This window comes from Lepidochelys olivacea, assembly GCF_965140295.1.
Source record: "Lepidochelys olivacea isolate rLepOli2 genome assembly, chromosome: 1".
Classification (NCBI taxonomy): domain Eukaryota; kingdom Metazoa; phylum Chordata; order Testudines; family Cheloniidae; genus Lepidochelys; species Lepidochelys olivacea.
This window is the reverse complement of record NC_140411.1, coordinates 254,183,860-254,210,004: the sequence shown is the minus strand read 5'-3', so window position 1 is coordinate 254,210,004 and position 26,145 is coordinate 254,183,860. Positions and strand designations below refer to the sequence as shown.

At 40.6% G+C, this 26,145-nt stretch overlaps 1 protein-coding gene across 3 annotated transcripts in view; it reads right to left on the bottom strand.

Moving 5' to 3' along the window:
* Positions 1–26,145, bottom strand: part of WASHC4 (WASH complex subunit 4) — a 66,077-nt gene that overhangs the window by 21,046 nt on the left and 18,886 nt on the right. For all 3 annotated transcript variants that reach the window (XM_084624156.1, XM_084624157.1, XM_084624155.1), the window contains exons 8-22: positions 25,291–25,333; positions 24,631–24,734; positions 16,434–16,554; positions 13,671–13,794; positions 13,430–13,557; positions 12,402–12,562; positions 11,066–11,192; positions 9,180–9,305; positions 8,547–8,654; positions 4,579–4,725; positions 4,327–4,406; positions 3,164–3,269; positions 2,463–2,579; positions 822–990; positions 151–305 (exon numbers count right to left, since the gene is read on the bottom strand). In XM_084624156.1, the coding sequence (XP_084480282.1) occupies positions 151–305; positions 822–990; positions 2,463–2,579; positions 3,164–3,269; positions 4,327–4,406; positions 4,579–4,725; positions 8,547–8,654; positions 9,180–9,305; positions 11,066–11,192; positions 12,402–12,562; positions 13,430–13,557; positions 13,671–13,794; positions 16,434–16,554; positions 24,631–24,734; positions 25,291–25,333 (1,816 nt within the window). The remainder of the gene's footprint in view (positions 1–150; positions 306–821; positions 991–2,462; positions 2,580–3,163; positions 3,270–4,326; positions 4,407–4,578; positions 4,726–8,546; positions 8,655–9,179; positions 9,306–11,065; positions 11,193–12,401; positions 12,563–13,429; positions 13,558–13,670; positions 13,795–16,433; positions 16,555–24,630; positions 24,735–25,290; positions 25,334–26,145) is intronic.

Here is a 26,145-nt window from a genome sequence, read left to right as displayed (position 1 = left end):
TTAGTCTTGGGTAAATCGTGTCGACCAAAATTTTAGAAAATGGCCTCTAATTTTGAGTTCCTCAGTTTCTGTACCTTGTTAAAGCCTTGAATAATTATCTAGGACTTCCAGAATAAAGTGGCACATACAATACTCACACATATTCCTTACCTGTTCTAAAGTCTGACTGGGAAGATGTGCTTCTGTCATAATTAAGCCATAGCGCTGCGTTGCTAAATTCCTCATTTCACTGTATGTGGCCCAGTCATGAAGAGCTACAGTTGTTAGGTTGTAGAAGGTCTTGTCTAGGTAGTGTGTTACATAAACTGGAAAAAAGAATAATAAAGTATGCACTAAACTATTAACTGCAGCTCTTAATTTACTGGGGAATAGCAAAGGAACAAAAAAGGAAAATCCATAAATTCTTGCACTGGCAATTAAAACTGGGCTCTCTCGAAGAAAAGACAGTGTAACAATAACTTTAGTAGGGTCATCTGTGGGGACTGAACCCAGAACCTCTGGATCTAAAAGCCATGAGCCTCTACTACTTCAGCTGAAGGACCAAGCCTACTAGCTCAGAAGCAACAAACTCCTAAACCTCTATAAGTAAGCTAGCCACTAGAGGTGGTAAAGAGCCACAACATTAGTAACTATGGATTATGCTTGCAATGCCACCTTTGTGTATCTAAGCTATTATTAGGGTGCAACTGCGATCACAGAAATCCGTAAAGGAAATAGTTAAGCAAAAAAGAAAATAAAGGAATACCAGAAGGATTATCAGAGAAACTATAGAGATGTGGAGAAGTGCTGAGAAAAAAAAAAGTATATTAAATGCAACCTACCTTTGATGTCAATGAACCGATTGAAAAATCGAATTGGATTCAGAGAGAAAAAGTGGGCCAGATCCTTCATCCCAACTCTGTAAGGATTTCTGTCATCGAGCTTTAAGTGTGTGTGCACAGAAAGGCGTAGATCCTTTTCTATTTCTTTACACAATTTGTCCAGCAAGTGCTATTCAAGGGAGTGACAAAAATGATGCTAAGAGTCCATTCAAAATCCTATTTTAATAGAGATGAAATTTGCCTACAGAGCAAGAAGGCTGATGACCCTAGTGACTGTGACTACACCTTAGAAATAGGTGAACCTGCAGCAGAAAGCCTTGTTTGAAAATTTCAGAGTACCAGGGACTGGAACTAGCACTAGCAAAAGAAGCCAAGTTGATGCCCTTGTAATCAAACTGAGGACTAAGGCCTGGTCTACACTGGGGGGGATCGATCTAAGATACACAACTTCAGCTACAAGAATAGCGTAGCTGAAGTCGACGTATCTTAGATCGACTTAGAATCACTTACTGCGCGTCCTCACGGCGCGGGATCGATGGCCGCCGCTCCCCCGTCAACTCCGCTTCCGCCTCTCACCGTGGAGAAGTTCCAGAGTCGATGGCAGAGCGATCAGGGATCAATTTATCGCGTCTACACCAGACGTGATAAATCGATTCCCGATAGATCAATCACTACCCGCCAATCCGGCAGATAGTGTAGACGTGGCCTAATTCAGAAACTACATGGATAACTACTTGTTATTAGGGATAATATGAGATGTCCAACTTATAAATGAATAGTTGTCAGTTCTAGGACACCCACTTACATTGACTAATCAGAAGTATTTAGAAAGTGAGGCTTCCACAATTTTTTGCACCGTGTGGTTCCTACCTAGATTTAAGCAGAGGCCCATCCATTCCCTGCAAACACACACACTCATTACTGCAACCATTCAAACTAATTTAAAAACCCATTTGGTGTCAACCAAAGTCAAACCATGTTTGTTACAACAGCTCAGATGGGACCAACAATATGGGATGGACAGGGCGGTGGCAAGCCCCCAGTGCCTGTTTGCAATCCTAGGTTGAGCACCCCTGGTTTGTAAAATGAGTCTACAACAGATGTGATTTACTATGAAAGGTGTGGTTCATTTCCAGTAAGACTTTGTACAGTTTAGCAAAACCTTCAATATATTATTTTGTCTGAGATTTTCTCTAGAATCCCAGAATAGATTACATTTGTTGTGGGACTGGAGAGAGAGGAAGAACGGTCCACTGGTTAAATCACCAGCTAACGACTTGGGAGATCTGGGTTCAATTCCCTGCTCTACCTGTGTGACCTTGAGCATGTTACCTAGCCTCTGTGTGTCAGCATCTATAAAATGGGGGTAATAGCCCTTTTCTAACTCACAGGGATATCTAAGGATTAAAGATGGTGAGGTACTCAGATACTATGGTAACAAGGCCAGGTAAGAAAATGAGATTGAGAAAATGTTCATTTTTTACTCTTATCACCATACTTCACAGCAGTCTCAAAGACTTCTATAGAGGTTTTATATAAAATCCTAAATTTCAATCAATAAAAGCTGACTTTAATACACAATCCAAATAAACTGTCACCATTAGACCCCACTCACAGTAAACCCCGAACATGTACAATTACCTCATTTAAAACTTCCATGATTTCTTTGTCATAGCACTCCAGAAGTATCTCATAGGACTCCAAGTGTCTTGAATGCATCATAGCAGGTACACAGTCCCGTAATGCACTAAACATGTACTAAAAAACCAGAAAGAAACTAATACGCAAACCATAAGACAAATATGTCAACAAACATCTCAAAATATTTAGCATGTAAAGGCTAAAATTCACACAATTTAAAATCTCAAATCCAAAGAACAAGGATCACTTTCTAGTTGATTTTATTTCATATGAACAGTCACTACAATATTGTAAAACCTAAGTATCAGGGGGTAGCCGTGTCAGTCTGTATCCACAAAAACAATGAGGAGTCCAGTCTTTAAGGTGCCACCGGATTCCTCACTGTTTTTGTAAAACCTAATATACTGTAGCTTTAAACTTTTTAAAAATCATCTAAGCGATTGGAAGACTGATATTCCATTTTGGTTTCAGTTATCCTAAAACAATGAAGGAAAGAATGTTAAGTAAGCCCATTTGAATTGGCTATCTGTTGCTACCGTCCCTGCGTGCCCCCCCCCCCCATTAGATTAACTAACAAGTATTCAGTTCTAGCCTTTTGCAAGCCCATTTCTTAAAATAGTGATTAAACATAAATTTGTCACAGTGCATCAGACAAGTGATTCATCAAGTTTAACATCCTGGACCAGTAGTTTTGTATTTACCTGCAATCTAGATGCATCAACTGCATTGTCATACACATCATCTAAATAAATTGGGAAGACTGCTCGATGCCAATACAAGAAGCAACAATCACATTGTGTTCGGACTCTAAAATGCAAGATTTAGTTATTAAACAAAACCTGAAGCAGCGCAAAAGACCACGTAAAGGACAGTGAACTACATGTCAGCAAGACCATATTTTTGCAGTACTGCCCCCTTTTTTGTTTCTTACAATCATCTATGCCACAAGTTATTTCACAGCACTAATGCTCAAGATACACCTGTACATGGTATTTATTATTTTTCCACTGGCCTTCAAAAGAAAACATAAGCTCTTTGATAAATGGATACCCATTTTCACTTATATCTGTAAGCACCATATCAAGCTACTGAAATGCTGTTTCAAGGTATACCATACCTAACCTCTGTAATGATATCTTTATGCTTCCTACAGCAACATTATAGAAAAGGAATTATTCTGGTCTCTGGCTCAGTATTTTGTACACCAGTGACAAAATACTGAGCCACATGCAGACTCTTCCTCACTGATGCTAGCAGTAGATACTGAACTTGAAAATGTTGACAGTTTATAAAGCATTAAGAAGGTATGCTGTCATGGTACAAATTCATTTACGTTACTAGAGTTTACATGACATGCCCAAAGCATACGTGTAGGTCCACAGACCATCAAGGTTCTAGGAATAAAATGTGTGTATAATAGTGTTTGCACAAAATCATTACTAAACATTTCACAGCCAGTTACAATTTACACCAGCTTAGGAGGGAGGTTTTTATGTAAAATGCAACATACTGCAGGAAGCCTAATCATTAATATGGAGGTATAAAAACCAAGGAGGCTACAGGCCCAAAAAGTGATGGTCCATGTCAAATCAAACAAAAACCATGGTGCACCACTCAACAAGACCTGCATTTCTGCAAGCTACTCCTCCTTATTAAAGATTATAAAGATTTCATTATAGAATTCTGTGGCCCATATTCTGGCCAATCCTGGTCTTCAATGTACATGAAAACAGTCAACTACACGTAGTTAAGTATAGAACACAGAACATCCTGCAAGATTTCATAAACTGCATCATGAAATCTCAACACACGAGCTGACACTGCTTTCTCCCCTCCCCCCATCCCATCCTTTTGTGCTGATTACCGCTCCTTAAGTTCACTGATTAAGTCCAGTTTCTTCATAACTACTTGGAGGGGAAGCAGCTCTTCATCTTTAAATGTTTTCTGTTAAGAAAAAAAACAGCAGAGGAAAATGGGCAATATCATTTATTACTTAACTGGAAAATAGCAATTACTGTACTTTAAAAGTCATCACAACAGTTGAGCGATAAAGCTGTTCATTACAGCTAACAAGGCAACACACAGTAGTGAGGGTTTGAGTAATAGTTGCACTTACCAGCTGTGTGCCCACACTAAGTGCAAGGGAAACAATAAGGCGCCTCTGTTTTGTACTTGGCCCGTTGAGGGTATTCTCAGCCAATACCAGAGCAGAGAGCACATCCAGGCGCTGCTCACTGTATTTTTTGTCAGAAATTACTCTTTTCTTGATGGGAGAAACAAAAATAGCAGCTCAAATTTTATATTCATGGAAAAGGTATCAGAGACCAAAAGCAGCAGCCTATTCTTTTATTTGAAAATTTGGGCACTTGTCACACCGTTTCCAATAATATTCTATAAATTAGGCTTTTTGAACCAAGCTAAGTGAATCCAGAATACTTCGCCTACCAAATTTAATTGGATTCTCTATTGTAAATGCTGGTAAAGATACATAACTCAGCACTGGCATAAGACAGGTACACAGTAAACAGGCATTGTGGAAGCATGCACATAGCTTTGCATGTACACATCACTTCTGTTGTATACACCATCTCTACTATTCCTGTAGGAGTGCTTTCTTTCAGTAGGAAGAAATCCAGCAGTGCCCAACTTTATGGGCTGAATAACCACAAATCTATAAGTGCACACATGAAGAAGGTCCCCAAGGCAACCAGCACTTGTCTATCACATTGTGCAAGCGGAAAAACATAGCAAGGACCAACTACCAAAGTGAGCTCCCAGTTCTGCTCCCACTGCAGCATGTGGAATTTTTTGCAATGGACTTCAGTGGGAATGTGATCAGTGACTAGCTAGACCCATATTTAGGAGTATGGACTTGATTCAAAAGAGGTATGACTCTCTTCAAGATTTGGTGCAATAGGAGAGAATTCCTTCTCTGATTATAAGAATATACGCTCAGCTTGAAACTCTTCCCCTTCAGTGCTGTCACATGTTCCAGGTACATGCAGCAAAACAACTGCTGTGCTGCAGAATAGACTATGTACACCCTAATGCTGCATTAATTTGGAAAAACACATTAACAGATTAGCAGGTACCACAGAGGGCCTGCAGTAAGTGACTTTATGCTGTTTACTGATATTAGCCTTTTGTTTACTTTTTAAGAAGGGGATTAATTAAACATCAGCCTATTCATACAGTGGGTTGGGGGGTGTAAATCTCTTATTCCTGGTATCTGTTTGACATACAAATCTTTTAGTGCGCTTGGATCATATTGCTATTTTTAAAGCTTGGAATTTATTTAAAGCTGTAAAAAAACTATAGAACAATTATCTGAACCATATGGGTATTGCCCATTTTTTAAAGCATGTGTAGTTTTCATAGCAGCTTTATTGTTTCAGACAGGTTTCCTGGTTCTCTGTTCAACAGTGATACCCTTGAAATGTGTTAGATCTGTCTATTAAACTACAACAAACATTTTGTTTATACTAAAAATGTGATGGAGGAGATGTGCTAGATTATAGCTAAATTTATGTTACATATATTAAGTAAGAATCTGAAAAATATGCATATCTACTGTTTAAATATGTAATGTGTTAAACACTGAGCAGAATTATGCGCACAAGAGAAATGGAAGAAATGGAAAATCCAATAGCACCATTTACATCATGCATGTATCTTCCTTTGGAGTTCAGCTGCAAGAGAACATATATACTAGCATTTCACATCAGGAGAGCTAAGCTGAAAACCCATTTTCCCCTTTGCCCACATAACGTAATTCAGAAATCCAAGGACAGCAAGTGTTCCAAGTGAGGTGCATTGGTCCCACTTCTGGGAAAGCTTGCACAGCACCTGTGTACATTTTATATCAGACAACTGGCACTTCCATACGCATTAAATTTACCCTACCCTTTCCTTTTAAAGAATTTGAACATTATATAGTAATCATTGAAAGTACTGTATATGTGAGACCCTAAAATTGTACCAGCCTGCATGCTTATACACACCATCGCAAATCACTTTAATAAAATAACAGTAAAGCAATAAAGTAACAAAGAACAAGCAGGCCAAATGAAAGAACAGCACCCATCTGTGGAGTCACAGGTAGGGCTGTCGATTAATTGCAGTTAACTCATGCAATTAACTCAAAAAAATTAATCACGATTAAAAAAATTAATTGTGATTAATCAGTTTTAATCGTACTGTTAAACAATAGAATACTGTACCAATTGAAATATATTAAATATTTTGGATGTTTTTCTACATTTTCATATATACTGTATTCTGTGTTATAATTGAAATCAAAGTGTACATTATTTTATTACAAATATTTGCACTATACAAACGGCAAACAAAAGAAATAGTATTTTTCAATTCACCTCATACAAGTAGTGTAGTACAATCTGTCATGAAAGTGCAACTTACAAATGTAGATTTTTTTTTGTTACATAACTGCACTCAAAAACAAAACAATGTAAAGCTTCAGAGCCTACAAGTCCACTCAGTCCTACTTCTTGTTCAGCCAATCGCTAAGACAAACAAGTTTGTATACATTTATAGGAGATAATGCTGCTCTCTTCTTATTTACAATATCACCAGAAAGTGAGAATAGCTATTTGCATGGCACTTATGCAGCTGGTATTGCAAGGTATTTATGTGCCAGATATGCTAAACATTTGTATGCTCCTTCATGCTTTAGCCACCATTCCAGACAACATGCTTCCATGCTGATGACGCTCGTTAAAAAAATAATGAGTTAATTAAATTTGTGACTGAATTCTTTGGGGGGAGAATTGTATCTCTCCTGCTCTGTTTTACCCACATTCTGCCATATATTTCATGTTATAGCACTGTCGGATGATTACCCAGCACATGCTGTTCATTTTAAGAACACTTTCACTGCAGATCTGACAAAACACAAAGAAGATATCAATGTGAAATTTTTAAAAATAGCTACAGCACTGGACCCAAGGTTTAAGAATCTGAAGTGCCTTCCAAAATCTGAGAGTGACGAGGTATGGAGCATGCTTTCAGAAATCTTAAAAGAGCAACACTCCAAAGTGGAAACTACAGAACCTGAACCACCAAAAAAGAAAATCAACCTTCTGCTGATGGCGGCATCTGACTCAGATAATGAAAATGAACATGAGTCGGTCCGCACTACTTTGGATTGTTATCGAGCAGAATCCGTCATCAGTATGGAAGCATGTCCTATGGAATGGTGGTTGAAGCATGAAGGGACATATGAATCTTTAGCGCACCAGGCATGTGAATATCTTGCAACGCCAGCTAGAACAGTGCCATGAGAATGCCTGTTCTCACTTTCAGGTGACATTATAAACAAGGAGCGGGCAGCATTACCTCCTGCAAATGTAAACAAACTGGACTGGCTGAACAAAAAGTAGGACTGAATGGACTTGCAGGCTCTAAAATCTTACATTGTTTTGTTTTTGAATGCAGTTTTTTGTACTTAATTCTACATTTGTAAGTTCAACTTTCATGGTAAAGAGATTGCACTACAGTACTTGTATTAGGTGAATTGAAAAGTACTATTTCTTTTGGGGGGGTTTTACAGTGCAAATACTTGTAATCAAAAATAAATAAAAAGTGAGCACTGTACACTTTGTATTGTGTGTTGTAATTGAAATCAATACATTTGAAAACGTCAAAAACATCCAAAAATCTTTAAATAAATGGTATTCTATTATTGTTTAACAGTGCACTTTATTGTGCGCTTAATCACATTTAATTTTTTTAATTGCTTGACAGCCCTAGTCACAGGAAAAGATCAGAACAAGGCCAAGACATGAGGAGCAAGTGGATACAAGAATGGAGCGAGTGTGCGCGCCACTGGGGGAAGAAAGAGGAGCGACATAACAGGAATATCATCTTTGTTGCATGTCAGTACAGTGACTAGAACAATGGGGCCCTGATTCTTGGTTAGGGTTCTTAAGTGCTATAATAAAAACAGCAGCAACAGAAATTGTAATGGACAGGGTGGAGCGAGACCACAGACAGTTTCAAATCAGACAAAAAATTTTGATTTTGAATGAGAGGTTAAATGAAACTATTGAAACTTGGATTACATACCTTGGCTATAGAAATAGAGTTAAGAGCCTGATGCTGGAGATGCTGAGTTATGTGTGTCACAGAATCTGCCACAACCATACTTCTTCTATAAAATGTATGTTCTATTGCCTGCAGTCAGTTCCAAAACACAGTGGTTCATATTAATTATAAAGTGGCAATTTAAGTAATTTCTTTCTATACTAACCACACTGTCCACCTGGCAATATAGGATTTCCCTTCACCACCCTTGTATTTTAGATTAACTAGAGATGATGAACACCCAACACTTTTGCAAAAAATCAGACCACTTATTAAGACATCCATATATGGTTTTCAGACCCTAACTTGAGGTAACCATTTCTCTTTTAAAATCTTAGCCCTATGTGTTCTCTATTTCAGCTCAACTTTAGAAAGATACTCTTCAAAACAGTGAACATCTTTCCCTGCAAAAAAATAGGATTGAGATAAAAAGCAAACTGTGGAAGGTGTTTAGAAATTACATAAATATACCTTCCCTTTCTCTTCTCCATCCCATCCAACCTTTAAGTAGAAGTCACTTTGAAGTATTCTGTCACTCAGTTCTTTGCATGTGGTGTCTCACAGCAGCTCTATGATAATGCTTAGATGAAATCATAATGCAATCCTATAACCTACCTTGAGAAGTTCCACAAGTCTGCATAATGCTTTCACTGAGGTTTTGGTCATAGGTTTTTGCATTGACATGTAGAGATTCATTGTGGTTTTAATGATGGTGCTAAGGCTGTAAGCATAAAGAAAACCCTAGAAACAAATTGGGGGAAAAAAATAATCTCCACAGTAATGTCAGACAAGTAAATATTCTCAATTTTTTTATTACCATGCAGAACATAAATTCCTGCCTTTTCACTAGCCCCTCCAGAGCATAAGCAGCTCTCTTATGGACAGTCCAAGCTTGTATAGTCACATAAAACTGGAAGTGAAGATCTGTCAGTTAGTTTGCAATTATGAAGCTGCAAAGGAATCAGCAAGTCATTAAGTCAGCTAACTATAGCTTTAGGAACAATCAGTACAATTAGATCACAAGCCAGTGAACCAAGCATTCAGACAGACTAATCGCAGTTCGAGTTCACTGTAACCAAACTAGGGTCACTAAATGTCCCAATATTAGAGGCTTTGTCTTATATATGCAACTATACCGCCCTGCCACCCCCACCCCAAAAAAAAAAGCGTACCAATTTTTCACACTTGCTATCTGCTCACCCTAAACCCAACCAAGAGGCATCAAGGTAGAGAAATTGGACTAGGATGAGCAAAAACAGTTGCATAGTCCCCAAGAGATAAGTGAAATCAGTAAGATACATGAAGTCATTGTAAACCTCTACAAATTCTTTAAAAATCCATATTTCAAAATAAAAAACAAAGGAATGGAAAACTGAAAAAAAACAAAGAATATCACTAACATAGGCGTTAAAATGTGCAAACTCTTTCAATCAATTTAGGCTACATCCAGAAAGTCCAGAAGAGCATCCAAGTATTCAAAACACAACTTTCAAATGGAATACAGCAAAAACTTGGAGAAATACAGCAAGTTAAAGGTGAAACTTTCAATTTGGTATAGAGAAAAATAGCACAGCATATTAAAAGTAACTACTCCAAATGAGAAGAATAGATTCTCCCATTGGGATATCTTCAGATCCTTAATTCTTTATTTATTCTCATTTTAAGGAGAGTTTAAGTATTAAAAAAAAAAAACTTTTCATGTATAATGTGAGCTCAGAAGGAAAAAATTGATACTGAAACCTGGAACTATCAGTATCCATCAACAAAGGCAGAAGTGAGGACAGAGCTGTGACAAATTAATGGAGAAGACACTAGTGTTGTGTCTATTGTACATTCTCTATTAAACCTGAATTTATTTTTGATCAATGTTTCGTCAGGAAGCGGCATACAAAATGTGAAAAAAATAAATGCAGAAATCATGTATACATACAGCAAAACTATGCACTCTTACCAGAAAAGAAAATTAATTGCATCAGATGCTAAAGAGAGAATCCCAAAGCACTGTCGTTGAGTGCAACACAATTAGGCAATAGCCTGGAACTTGTTGCCAGAAATAAGAATATGATAAATACAACTAAATTTGACCCTCATCCCTGCCCCAATGTAAGGATCTCAGCATTGACAGTATACTCGAGAAAGACTACATGGGAAATGGGAACTACCTTGGGAAATCACTGAAGCTTCATTGGAAAGATTCCAGCTTCAGCCCATGAAGATTCACTCAGACATACTACTTTTTTCACTTCCCAGAAAGCCCCATTTCTATCATTCTATTCTATACCATTCTAGTTCTATTAAGAACTAGACTGGACAACACATTTGAGAACATATTGCAGGGAAAAACCCTGCATTTGCAAGGGAACGCTAAGACGACCACATAACTTCTATGATTCGTTTTCAATACTCACTAGCTTCCTTCTAATCACCCTGTTCCTCATGCAAAAAGCAGCACAAATACACTACATATAATTCAACTAGCAGCATAGTGAAAAATAACCCACCTGTATAAAGACATTACATCTGTTAGAAAGGTCTTCTGCAAACTTATCCATCCGCTGTTCCTTAGACAAGATAGATTCCATTTTTGTCATCCATGAGCTCACAAAGACATAATATGACTGCATCTCTCTGGAGAAAGAAAAACAGGTTACTCACTTCTGTAAGTGAGAGACACAAGCTTCTGAGCTTAGACAGAGTTCTTCTTCAGGTCTGGGAAACGTACGCAGTGCATCACAACTGAGTGGACACTCTGCATACGTTTCCCAGTCCTGATGAAGAGCTCTGTGTAAGCTCAAAGCTTGACTCTCTCACCAACAGCAGTGGGTTCAATAAAAAAAAATATTACTTTCCCTATTCACTTTCTCCATGCCATTCATAATTTTATAGACCTCTATCATATTCCCATTTAATTATCTCTTTTCTAAACTGAACAGTCCCAGTCTTTTTAATCACTCCTCCTCATCTGGAAGCTGTTTCAGCCCTAATCATTTTTGTTGCCCTTCTCTGTACCATTCCCAATATTAATATATCTTTTTTGAGATGGAGTGACCAGAACTGCACACAGTATTAAAGGTGTGAATGCACCATGGATTTATACAGTGGCATTATATTTTCTAATTCCTTTCCTAATAGCTCCTAAAATTCTGTTAACTTTTTTTTGACTGGTGCTTACCACTGAACAGATATTTTCAGAGAAGTATCCATAGTGATTCCAAGATCTTTCTTGCAAGGTAACGACGAATTTGGAGCCCATCATTTTGTATGTATCGTTGGGATTAATTTTTCCAAAGTGCATTACATTTTGCATTTATCAACACTGAATTTCATCTGCCATTTTGTTGCCCAGTCACCCAGTTTTGTGAGATCCCTTTGTATCTCTTCACAGACAGCTATCTAGCTAACTATCGAGTCATTTTGTATTGTCTGAAAACTTTGACACCCCTTTGTTTACCCCCTTTTCCAGCTCTTTTCTGTTGTATAGCATTGGTCCCAGTACAGATCCTTGGGGGACACTGCTATTTTATCTCTCTCCATTGGGAAAATTGATGTTTATTCCTATACTTTGTTTCCTATCTTTTAACCAGTTACGGATCCATGAGAGGACCTTCCCATCTATCCCATGACTGCTTACTTTGCTTAAGAGTGTTTGGTGTGGGGCCTTGTAAAAGGCTTTCTGAAAGTTGAAATCCTCAAAGCATTCTAACAGACTGAGGCATGATTTCCTTTTGCAAAAGCCATGTTGACTTTTCCCCAATATATCATGTTCATTTTGTTCTTCTAAGTTTGTTAATGATAATAAGTAGTATCTCAAAAGGTGCAGTCCTTTATAAAACCTACTTGGTAAGTAACTGAGCCTTCTGTTGTAGAAAACTCTCCCTTTGAGTTTTAATCGCATGATGGCTTCTCCTATCCAGAAGTTTGGCAGCAGCGGGCATTTTCTGGATCAGAAAGTTATCAGCAAACCAAATAATATTAGCAGTTAATGTGATGGCGGGCACCTAGAGCACCAAAAGAGGAGAAAAAATTAAAATCAAACAAATGGGTAGCAATTCCTAATAATTAGGATTGACATGAAATTAATTCCAGTCACAAAAATCTAAAAAAAAAAAAAAAAGAAATCAACATTATACCACTCCTCACAAGCTCAGAACTTTTCTACTTGAACTATTCGTTATACGTCAGAAAGAGTGCAAAACTTTAACAGTATTAATCAACTATTCTTTGTATGCAGCACAAGTGCTATGCATTTAAAAAAAAAAGTTCCTGCCCTGAAAAGCATATATTTACATCAATACGCAGAATTATTATTATAAATGTTTCTCTGGTGTTAAGCCACACACTGCTCATATGTTCATGTATTTTGAATGAGCTACAATATATTCTACTGTAGTCAAGATTTTCCACTTTGCACGAATGCCAGGAAATCTTACGGCCAAAGCGTGAAGGTACAAAGTCTTTCCTCAATCCCCTAATATACTAGAAAAAATACACAAATAGAAACCACAATAAAAAATATTTTTTCTCCTCAAGAACATTAACTATCTTTAATAAAATCAAAACATTTCACTTCTGTAACTTAGCTAAGCTTGTAACCCAATCTAAAACCATCAAGAGAGTAAATAAGTCAACTTATCCAAAAATAAGCTTTTAAAAAGTTAGAATAATATTAAAGCTGACACATCTAATACTGATAGCAAAGAAATGGAGATGAGGTAGACACAACCTCCTTTTGTACTCAGAATAATTATGTTTTACTTCTGAAAAACCTAACCATACTGCATTTTAATAAAAACTAAAATATAATTAATTTCATTTTGCTTTTAATATATTTTTAAAATTATTAAAGGAAACAGCAAAATCTTCACCTTTTTGCCAATGTCCAGTAACGATTTGTAAAATTTCTTGTCTACTGTCCGAAAAATCTGAAAATGCAGTACAAAGAGACCACAAATTCCTACGTACTTATCTCTCTGGTCAATTTCTGAGGGTTCACCTTGTATAAATACATACAGAAGAAAATATTTTTGAAATCTGTTTCTAGACAAACAATATAAAAACTTTTACAAACAATGAAGTCCGCATGAAAAAAAGCGCATCTTGAATTACCAAGTTTAGCTTCAACATTTGCAAAAATTGTGCGAATACTATGTGCAAACTCTTCAGCAAAAGTGCTATTCTTCGAGACAGCCACTCCTCCATTGAGAGTGTCAAACTGTTGTTCTATACATGCCTGAAAGAAAACAATACTCATTTACAATGCTAGTTTCATGAAGTTTCGGCATTCAGTGAATATTGTTATTACAAATAGGTTGTCTCATAGCATGAATCTGGAAAGTCACAGTTTCAATTTACAACACAGGTGAAGTCAATGTTCAGATGTGTTTTGTCTGGTTTATTACACTGAATGAATTTTAGTAATGGGGGGAAGAGATTTTTTTTTTATTTTTTTTTTTTTAGCAAGAATGTGGGCTTTATGTTTTGTAATTGATTCGTTTTGCTTATGTAAAGCACTCAGACAACTCAGTTGTGGGAGATTATATGCATTTCCAGAATAAAATACATTACTAAAAAGCTCTTGGCTGATCAAGGGTATTGCCTCATTTGTTTTTAGGATGTGAATCATGAAGCTGAGATGTTCAACAACAGGACACACATGATATGGTAACCTTAGTAAGGAAAGATGAAAAGTATGTTGGTGGATATATTGGAAAATATTTAATAATTTATAATTTTGTTTTAATATATCCTTCACGTTCTTTGTTCCGGTCAAGGAGGAAAAAAAATTGTCTTGCTTGCATACTGGACAAATTCCTATTGAGCCATCCAAATTAAACATACAATAAAGTCTTTGTGTAAATGTGACATTGGAGAGAATTAAAATGGAAAATTCTTCTTATGTAGCTGGCAATCCGATTCCATAAAGTAAGAAGCATTTCTCGCTGAATAAACTGAACTGTTTGACAATAAAGTGTACTTACAATTGGCATTTAGGAGGTTATTTGTAGGAGCAGGGGACTGACATTAATTAGGATATAACAATTAGAAAAGACCTAAGTGTAACATAATGTGAAATGTCTATCTTGTTTTAATGCTTGTTTAACATATCAAAAAAAAGTTTACAATTTCAAATTTAAGTATTAAGGGCCAAATCCTCAGCTGGTGTATTTCAGCATAGTTCCACTGAGACAATGCAGCTACACTGATTCCCACCATCTGAACCCCTTTAATTTCCATATTTAAAGTTTAAGAAAGACTTTCTTAAAACAAAGATCTCCACACAGTTTTAGGTCAAGATATCCAAGACTGTTAAGTTTGTAAAAGAACACCACAGAATTTTTGGCTTGAAAGACTATTCGTGCCTGTAGAATCCAATTTATTTCTTACATAATTTGCCATCGCTACATGCCATCCACCTGCATCAGTGGGGACAGTCCCAGCAGCAAGGAAAGGAGACACTCGCCAAGGGACAATAGGTAGCTCCTCCCCTGGTAGCCTCAGGCACCCATTGACCAGCTGGGCAAGAGGTATTCTGATTGGTCAGCATTCCCCAGCTCCCAGGATTTAGCCCAGTGTAGGGGCCACGTGGAACCTGTTTCAGCTCCGTTCCAGCAGCCCACCCTACCCACCCATATGAGGAACAGGAACTCAGCCTGATAGATGCTGCAGATCTAGCCAATTGCCTGTTTAGGGGGTAAGGAAGGAACTTTTCTCCCATGGGCCAATTGGTGGAGGACCAGGGAGTTTTGTGCCTGGCTCACAGCACCTCTAAGCCACAGTTGGTTAAGTATGAACATGCAGGGTACCTAACTGAGGTACTGGGTGGTGCTGTTTACTTGTTGAAACTTGCAGCTAGTTTCCAGGACAGTTGAGAGAATGCAATGAATGGTTCCCAGAGGTAACAGACCTGGGATTTTGGTGATGGGCCTTATGCTCATGTGATAAGTGGAGACCTTGTGGTCTTCATGGTCCCCATCCTGCTGCACCTGAATCGGGGAGGGTGCTTGGACTCAGAGAGCAGAATCCTGGGGAGTAGACTGAAGAGTGCTACCCAGCATTATAGGTTATATGGTAAGAAGCCCTGTAACCCCCCCACTGGAACCAATTAAATGCCCGTTATAGGAGAGTGTGGGTGATGGGCAGGTAGCACCCGTCACTTGTGTTAAAGCCTAATAAAAGTTGTGGCCTGCCATTTAATTCCAAGCCTGTGTCTGTTTTCATTTTTCCACTGTGTCCACATCAATGAAATTCTTGTTACAAACCTGATTACAGTACAGCATTTCTTACTCAGAAAAAACTCCCAGTGACTACAACAAAAGTGCAGGTCTGGGCTCATTATTGATTTGTGACTTTACAATTTACTATTCAGTGCACCAACTAGCTTGATCAACACACAATTTTCCCTAGGCTCTGTCAATACCATAATCTGCCTAAAACGTCAGTATCACAAATGCAGTCACTTTTCAACAAGACTGCTACCAGCAGGCTTATAAACAATATGCATTCAAACTGTATTTTCAGGTTTTTTTCTCTGGCAAGAAATACTAGCTATGAACTTGCACATTTCTGGGCATTACCTTTTCTGGGCATTACCTTTTAGCCACAAGTTATTTTGTCATATGCACAAGCATGATGATGATTAAGGGGTATGATGAGAAGCTGCAGTTAAAATTCAGGTTTTAGCAAATACTTTCAAAATCAGAAATATTGTAGCTGCAAGGAAAATATCTAAAGTTAAATCATATCCAAAGAAAATCAAAGCACTTACAGAAGATCAATATCCTATCATACAACATTTTAGAAATTAAGTCCCTAGGATACAGCTTCCCACAGAACTGTGGAATGTGTGTTAGATGATCTAAATTTATTTACCTGGAATATCATTCCATCGAGTAACTGGCCTTCCAGTTTTAACAACAACTTCTCAAATGGCTTCAGTTTATCCTCCTGAATCCCAAACTTTGAAGGGTTGTGATGGACAGATTTTAGTAGCCTTGAGAAAGAACATACATAATCCAATTAAAATAAAATAACACAGTTTGTATCGCATCTTATATTTGTTTCAAGGAGTCCTCCATTCTAAGGGTATGTCTACACTGCAGCTGGGAGAGTGCTTCCCAGCATAGGTAGACAGACATGAGCTAGCTCTTCTCAAGCTAGTGTGCTACAAATTGCAGTGTAGCCCAAGGTAGCTTGGGCGAGCCACCTGAGTTCGAACCTGCCTGAACTCCCTGAGTATATACTTGGGCAACTAGCCCAAGCTGCCACCCATGCTACCCCTGGTTGCACTGCTATTGTTAGCTCCATTAAAGCTAGCATGTTTGCCTACCCGCATTGGGAAGCACACTTCCAGCTGCAGTGTCGTTGTACCCTAAGCCCTGGTCTACACTAGGACTTTAGGTCGAATTTAGCAGCGTTAAATCGATGTAAACCTGCACCCGTCCACACAATGAAGCCCTTTATTTCGACTTAAAGGGCTCTTAAAATCGATTTCCTTACTCCACCCCTGACAAGTGGATTAGCGCTTAAATCGACGTTGCCGGCTCGAATTTCGGGTACTGTGGACACAATTCGATGGTATTGGCCTCTGGGAGCTATCCCAGAGTGCTCCATTGTGACCGCTCTGGACAGCACTCTCAACTCAGATGCACTGGCCAGGTAGACAGGAAAAGAACCGCGAACTTTTGAATCTCATTTCCTGTTTGGCCAGCGTGGCAAGCTGCAGGTGACCATGCAGAGCTCATCAGCACAGGTGACCATGATGGAGTCCCAGAATCGCAAAAGAGCTCCAGCATGGACCGAAGGGGAGGTACGGGATCTGATCGCTGTTTGGGGAGAGGAATCCGTGCTATCAGAACTCCGTTCCAGTTTTCGAAATGCCAAAACCTTTGTCAAAATCTCCCAGGGCATGAAGGACAGAGGCCATAACAGGGACCCGAAGCAGTGCCGCGTGAAACTGAAGGAGCTGAGGCAAGCCTACCAGAAAACCAGAGAGGCGAACGGCCGCTCCGGGTCAGAGCCCCAAACATGCCGCTTCTATGATGAGCTGCATGCCATTTTAGGGGGTTCAGCCACCACTACCCCAGCCATGTTGTTTGACTCCTTCAATGGAGATGGAGGCAATACGGAAGCAGGTTTTGGGAACGAAGAAGAAGATGACGATGATGAGGTTGTAGATAGCTCACAGCAAGCAAGCGGAGAAACTGGTTTTCCCGACAGCCAGGAACTGTTTCTCACCCTGGACCTGGAGCCAGTATCCCCCGAACCCACCCAAGGCTGCCTCCTGGACCCAGCAGGCAGAGAAGGGACCTCTGGTGAGTGTACCTTTTAAAATACTATACATGGTTTAAAAGCAAGCATGTGAAAGGATTACTTTGCCCTGGCATTTGCGGTTCTCCTAGATGTAGTCCTAAAGCCTTTGCAAAAGGTTTCTGGGGAGGGCAGCCTTATTGCGTCCTTCATGGTAGGACACTTTACCACTCCAGGCCAGTAACATGTACTCGGGAATCATTGTAGAACAAAGCATTGCAGTGTATGTTTGCTGGCATTCAAATGACATCCGTTCTTTATCTCTCTGTGTTATCCTCAGGAGAGTGAGATATAATTCATGGTCACCTGGTTGAAATAGAGTGCTTTTCTTCAGGAGACACTCAGAGGAGCCCATTCCTGCTGGGCTGTTTGCCTGTGGCTAAACAGAAATGTTCCCCGCTGTTAGCCACAGGGAGGGGGGAAGGTTGAGGGGGCAGTCACGCGGTGGGGGGAGGCAAAATGCGACCTTGTAACGAAAGCACATGTGCTATGTATGTAATGTTAACAGCAAGGAAAGAGTGTAGCCACTGTTTTATAAAATGTGTCTTTTTAAATACCGCTGTCCCTTTTTTTTTCTCCATCAGCTGCATGTGTTTCAATGATCACAGGATCTTCTCCTTCCCAGAGGCTAGTGAAGCTTAGAAAGAAAAAAAAATGCACTCGCGATGAAATGTTCTCCGAGCTCATGCTGTCCTCCCACACTGACAGAGCACAGACGAATGCGTGGAGGCAAATAATGTCAGAGTGCAGGAAAGCACAAAATGACCGGGAGGAGAGGTGGCGGGCTGAAGAGAGTAGGTGGCGGGCTGAAGACAGGACTGAAGCTCAAATGTGGCGGCAGCGTGATGAGAGGAGGCAGGATTCAATGCTGAGGCTGCTGGAGGACCAAACCAGTATGCTCCAGTGTATGGTTGAGCTCCAGCAAAGGCAGCTGGAGCACAGACTGCCACTGCAGCCCCTCTGTAACCAACCGCCCTCCTCCCCAAGTTCCATAGCCTCCACACCCAGACGCCCAAGAACGCGGTGGGGGGGCCTCCGGCGAACCAGCCACTCCACCACAGAGGATTGCCCAAAAAAAATAAAGCTGTCATTCAATAAATTTTAAAGTTGTAAACTTTTAAAGTGCTGTGCGGCATTTTCCTTCCCTACTCCACCACCCTCCTGGGCTACCTTGGTAGTCATCCCCCTATTTGTGTGATGAATGAATAAAGAATGCATGAATGTGAAGCAACAATGACTTTATTGCCTCTGCAAGCGGTGATTGAAGGGAGGAGGGGCGGATGGTTAGCTTACAGGGAAGTAGAGTGAACCAAGGGGCGGGGGGTTTCATCAAGGAGAAACAAACAGAACTTTCACACCGTAGCCTGGCCAGTCATGAAACTGGTTTTCAAAGCTTCTCTGATGCGTACCGTGCCCTCCTGTGTTCTTCTAACCGCCCTGGTGTCTGGATGCGCGTAACCAGCAGCCAGGTGATTTGCCTCAACCTCCCACCCCGCCATAAACGTTTCCCCCTTACTCTCACAGATATTGTGGAGCACTCACCAAGCAGTAATAACACTGGGAATATTGGTTTCGCTGAGGTCTAAGCGAGTCAGTAAACTGCGCCAGCGCGCCTTTAAACGTCCAAATGCACATTGTACCACCATTCTGCCCTTGCTCAGCCTGTAGTTGAACAGCTCCTGACTACTGTCCAGGCTGCCTGTGTACGGCTTCATGAGCCATGGCATTAAGGGGTAGGCTGGGTCCCCAAGGATACATATAGGCATTTCAACATCCCCAACAGTTATTTTCTGGTCTGGGAATAAAGTCCCTTCCTGCAGCTTTTGAAACAGACCAGAGTTCCTGAAGATGCGAGCGTCATGCACCTTTCCCGGCCATCCCACGTTGATGTTGGTGAAACGTCCCTTGTGAACCACCAGAGCTTGCAGCACTATCGAAAAGTACCCCTTGCGGTTTATGTACTCGGCGGCTTGGTGCTCCGGTGCCAAGATAGGGATATGGGTTCCGTCTATGGCCCCACCACAGTTAGGGAATCCCATTGCAGCTTTCAGAGAAATCTGTGTCCATGTCCTGATCACTCACGTGACCGCGCTGACGTCGCCTCCTCGCCCGGTATCGCTTTGCCAGGTTCCAGTGCTGCATATACTGCCGGATAATGCGTGTGGTGTTTAATGTGCTCCTAATTGCCAAAGTGAGCTGAGCAGCCTCCATGCTTGCCTTGGTATGGCGTCCGCACAGAAAAAAGGCGCGGAACGATTGTCTGCCGTTGCTCTGACGGAGGGAGGGGCGACTGACGACATGGCTTACAGGATTGGCTTCAGGGAGCAAAAATCAACAAAGGGGGTGTCTTTACATCAAGGAGTATTTCAGGCAGGACTTCACGGAGGGTTCCAATAAGACATGGTGCACCTAAGTTATCGTTCTTATTGGAACAAGGAGGTTAGCCTGGCCTCTGATTGATACATGGCTAGATTTACCTCGCTGCACCTTCTCTGTGAGTGACTGCAATGTGACCTAGAGGAATGAGTCCCCTAGACAGGGGAGGGGGGAAGCAAATGAGTACAAAACAAATCTGGTCTATTTCTTGTTTTGACCCACTCCATCTATCTTTTACATCTTTGGCTGGCAGCAGACGGTGCAGAAGGACTGCATGCCATCCACATCTCATGGCTGCTCGGCAGAAGATGGTACAGTACGACTGCTAGCCATCCTCATCTCTTGCCTGCCTGGCAGAAGATGGTACAATACGACTGCTAGCAGTCCATATCGCCTGCCCGCTCACCATAAGATGGTTCAATAGGACTGACTGCAGGACTAAAGAGAATAACCTGGTCAAGTCACTCCAAATTTAGTCCCTGCGCCCATGTCTGCCCAGGCGCTCCCAGCCGACGTGGCCAGGAACACCTCGGACACAACGAGGACGACTACCAGTCGTATTGCACCGTCTGCTGCCAGAAGGCAATGGATTGCTGCTACTGTGTAGCAATGCCGTACCGCGTCTGCCAGCACCCAGGAGACATAGGGTGACGGTTACCTGAGCGGGCTCCATGCTTGCCGTGGTATGGCGTCTGCACAGGTAACTCAGGAAAAAAGGTAACTCACGAAACGATTGTCTGCCCTTGCTTTCACGGAGGGAGGGAGGGAACAGGGGCTTGACGATATGTACCCAGAACCACCCGCGACAATGTTTTAGCCCCATCAGGCATTGGGATCTCAACCCAGAATTCCAATGGGCAGCGGAGACTGCGGGAACTGTGGGATAGCTATCCACAGTGCAACGCTCCGGAAGTCGACTCTAGCCTCGGTACTGTGGAAGCGCTCCGCCGAGTTAATGCACTTAATGCACTTAGAGCATTTTCTGTGGGGACACACACACTCGAATATATAAAACCGATTTCTAAAAAACCGACTTCTATAAATTCGACCTTATTCCGTAGTGTAGACATACCCTAAGAGTCTAGAGTCACTAGCACACAGATTGCAAACTGTGGGCTGTGACCCCAAATGGGGTCGTGCCATCAGCAGATGGGGTTCTGGGTCCAACAGGCCAGATTCAGCCTGCGAGACTATGCTGTTTACCCCTAAACGTGTCCAGATCTCCTCCACAAATGCTGCACCAGGAAGCTGCCCTTTTGTGTGGCCATTCTTATGATCTACAAAATGGCACTGTCTGCACATAAGAACGGCCCTACTGGGTCAGACCAAAGGTTCATCTAGCTCAGTATCCGGTCTGCCAACAGTGGCCAGTGCCAGATGCCCCGGAGGGAATGAACAGAACAGGTAATCATCAAGTGATCCATCCCGTCACCCATTCCCAGCTTCTGGCAAACAGAGGCTAGGGACACCATTCCTGCCCATCCTGGCTAATAGCTATTGATGGACCTATCCTCCATGAATATATCTAGTCCTTTTTTGAACCCTGTTATGGTCTTGGCCATCTCTTTTCCAAGCAGAAAAGTCCCAGTCTTATTAATCTCTCCTCATACGGAAGCCATTCCATACCCCTAATCATTTTTGTTGCCCTTTTCTGAACGTTTTCCAATTCCAATACACCTCTACCTAGATATAACACTGTCCTAGGGACCCAAAAAATCTTACTGCATTATAGGTGAAACCGCGTTATATCGAACTTGCTTTGATCCCCCAGAGCGCTGCTTTACCGTGTTATATCTGAATTAATGTTATATCGGGGTAGAGGTGTATATCTTTTTTGAGATGGGGCAATCACATCTGCACACAGTATTCAAGATGTGGCCATACCATGGATTTTTATAGAGGCAACATGATATTTTCTGTCCTATTATCTATCCCTTTCTTAATTATTCCCAGCATTCTGTTCTTTTTTTTTTTTGACTGCCACTGCACATTGAGTGGATGTTTCCAGAGAACTATCCACAATGACTCCAAGATCTCTTTCTTGAGTGGTAACACCTAATTTAGACCCCATCATTTTACATATATAGTTGGGGTTATGCTTTCCAATGTGCATTACTTTGCATTTATCAACATTAAATTTCATCTGCCATTTTGTTGCCCAGTCACCCAGTTTTGAGAGATCCTTTTGTAGCTCTTCGCAGTCTGCCTGGGTCATAACTATCTTTAGTAATTTTGTATCATCTGCAAATTTTGCCACCTCACTGTTTACCCCTTTTTCCAGATCATTTATGAATATGTTGAATAGGACTGGTACCAGAACAGACCCTTGGGGGACATCAATATTTACCTCTCTCCATTCTGAAAACTGACCATTTATATCTACCCTTTGTTTCCTATCTTTTAACCAGTTACCAATCCATGAGAGCACCTTCCCGCTTATCCCGTGGCAGCTTACTTTGCATAAGAGCCTTTGGTGATCTCACATGTACAGCGTGTGCAAAGGGTGCAGTGGGTACAGCAGTGCAGAGGGTGTACAGTGGGTACACTGGTGACCTCACATGTACAAAGGGTGCCATTCCATAGATCAAAACAGCTGCCTCCTGGTACAGCATTTGTGGAGCAGATCCGGACACGCTGGCCGTGTGGAAGTGGCTGTGCAGATGCCAATTTGGCCATTTGCACCATCCGGCTGTGTAAGCACCCAGCTGAGGGACTTGAACGCAGAAGATCCTTATCAACAGCCTCACCAACAGAGCATCCTCTCTGCTCGAGCTGATAGGAGCTTCTGCTAGCCTTTTCTGAGATGCGAATCTGCAGTGGCTTGTAAACTCCTTAAGGAAGGGCCCATATCTTCTTTTATGCCACCCTGAGTACTCTGTTGGCACTCAAGGATAAAGAATCATAGTAAGTCACTGTCTCTGTGCTGCCCTAGTATCAGCACACAGGGCCTTCCTAAGTCGCGGCCTCATTTGCTTAACAGTGAATTCCTCTTTCTGATTTGTGATCAGAGTCACAGTGAACTCATTTTTACACAGGTTTCAGAGTAACAGCCGTGTTAGTCTGTATTCGCAAAAAGAAAAGGAGTACTTGTGGCACCTTAGAGACTAACCAATTTATTAGAGCATAAGCTTTCGTGAGCTACAGCTCACTTCATCAGATGCATATCGTGGAAACTGCAGCAGACTTTATATATACAGAGAGAATATGAACCAATACCTCCTCCCACCCCACTGTCCTGCTGGTAATAGCTTATCTAAAGTGATCATCAGGTGGGCCATTTCCAGCACAAATCCAGGTTTTCTCACCCTCCACCCACCCACACAAATTCACTCTCCTGCTGGTGATAGCCCATCCAAAGTGACAACTCTTTACACAATGTGCATGACAATCAAGTTGGGCTATTTCCTGCACAAATCCAGGTTTTCTCACATCCCCCCACCCCCATACACACACAAACTCATTTTTACAAACTTCATTTTTACACAGAGTATCTGCTTCAGCCTCCAGCAGCGAGTCTAGTAATGCAGTTAGGAATGGAAAACAAGGGTCTGAGAAACTTGCTTGCACATATAATGAGGCTTTCTTTGATTATGGCTTCACCAGTGTTTTGGTAAAGAATGAAGAAAGGCCTTAATGCCTGCTATGTCACACAGTGTTATCTAGCAGAGAGCATTAGAAAACATATTTAATGTCTAAATTCCTTGGATTCCTTGGTCACTATGTTGCCTTGCTGCTGTCTGGAGTCATAGGAAATGATAAGTCTCAAAACAGGGTCATGTAGGTCCCCCACACTAAACACATCCCGAACAGAATTTGTCTCTGCCCTTCACAAGGTAATAAATTTAAAGGTCACTGTGTCAGCATAGGCAATTTGCAGAAGAACAATACACCCCTATTGGAAGACTTCTATGAAATCTCAACTGATTTTGCACTATAGTAATTTTGCATAGAACTTGATCCTGCTCAAGCAAAAATTTCTATTCAAGTCCATAGGGCGACTCAAGTAAGAGTGACAGGATACTGTACAGTTTTAGCCACAGTTCACACTTCCTTTTAAGATAAGATTTCTTAACAAATACATTCTCTCTCAAACATCAGCAGCCATTATCCTTCTACTCAAGGTTGTAACAGCAGCCCAAGTAACAGGCTAAGTTTGTAGGGGTTTTGATCTGGCACTGTAAGTTTTTACTTGCACCAGTAAGATGACACAATGAAGAGCCAACTCTGCTCCCACTGAAGTCAGTGGCAACTCTCATTGACACAGGCTTAAGCCCTAGAAGTTTAGCAAATACCAGGGCTTTCAACTCATTTTCTTTAGACCTAAATTTACCCACCCGTTTTTAATATTTACACTGGAAATATGTCTAAGGCTCCAACTGCATACCTTTTGTACATGGTCCAGTGGTCTTTCAGAGTGGCATGATTGTCAACTATTTCATCCAGCGTGAGTAAGACTGTCAGCAGCTCCCCTAGATGCTCATACATAGTCTGTTAAAGAAGTTCCAGTAGTTACCAATGGTTTCATGCCATGTAAACAAAGATTTTTTTTACCCCATTTTAGTGTTCTTTCACTACAGAGAAGGAATGTTACAGTTAGCATGGAGGTGCCACTCATAAGCTAGCTGACCTGTCTTGACAATGAAGGTAGGATTCTCAAACAGTGTTTGTGACGCACAAGCACAAGTCCCATCCACTTTTAATCTAAGAAAGTTAGCATTTGCCATATCTGGATGTAATGACCATTTCCATATAATAATCAGAAACAGTGATTGGACAACTCTGTCCTGAGAGCAGGATTCCAACACACATTGAAAATGATGCTTTAATTCATTTTTCTCCTCTCTCTCACAAGAAAACTTAGAAATGTTTTTCAGGTTTGTTTATAAAACTAAAAAAAAAATTAAAATCCTCTAAACTAGTGTTTCTCAACAACTGGTCCATGGACCAGTGCCAGTCCCTGAGATCTCCCTAACACAGTTAGGAAGGCAGGAAACCTGTCCCTGGCATCAAAAAGGTTGAGAAACATTGCTTTAAATCATCTCACCTGAAAATGAACTCCTGTTGTCACTATAATTTTAGGTGCATTCCTGCAATAGATAAGCAAACAAAACAATATCTTATTTTTCCATTATTAGCTAGCACTTATTTATTTTGCACATTTTAACTGTTGTTAGAGGTATCAGTCTCTTAAATGTTTTACTTGCATATTATACTTCAAGAAAGTCATTGTGGTAATTGTTATCAGTAATGAAAAATATATTCCAACACATAATAAAAATGCATATTAAAAATTGGTTTTGACAACCAATGTAGCAATATCAGGTTGATAACATTTTCCAAATCATAATGAACCATTGGTTTGCTAAATTGTAGGTCTAGGCTGTTGCGCATGTATATTAACAAGTCCCAGTGATGTTAATAATTAGCATTTTTATAGTGTCTTTCATTCCAAAGGTCCCAAAACACTTTACAAACTTAACCAACTGATACGCAAGCTAGACACCCAGCTTCACTTCATTCACCACTGAAACAGTGCAGCTGTGTAGAGATGCAAAGTACTGTTAAATAGCAGCCTTGGGCAGAAGAATACCATAACCGGTTAAAACAGCAGAGGAAACTTAGGCAGAAAGAATGAACCTATTTAGAATATGGCCAAAGCTCCAGCATTCACATCCCTAACTCTCAGACATCATGAGATCTTTCAGCAACCATAAGTGGTCCCATTCTTTTATTTTACATCCGATTTGTCACATAACAGCTCCAGTAGTACAGTGGCCCCTACAACAGTAACATTGCATTGATTTAGTATTGACTCATTTATGGGAATATAATAGAAGTTATGCACATATCATGGAGGGTGCATATCCCCTTCAACAGCATGTATTTTATGCATACTTTT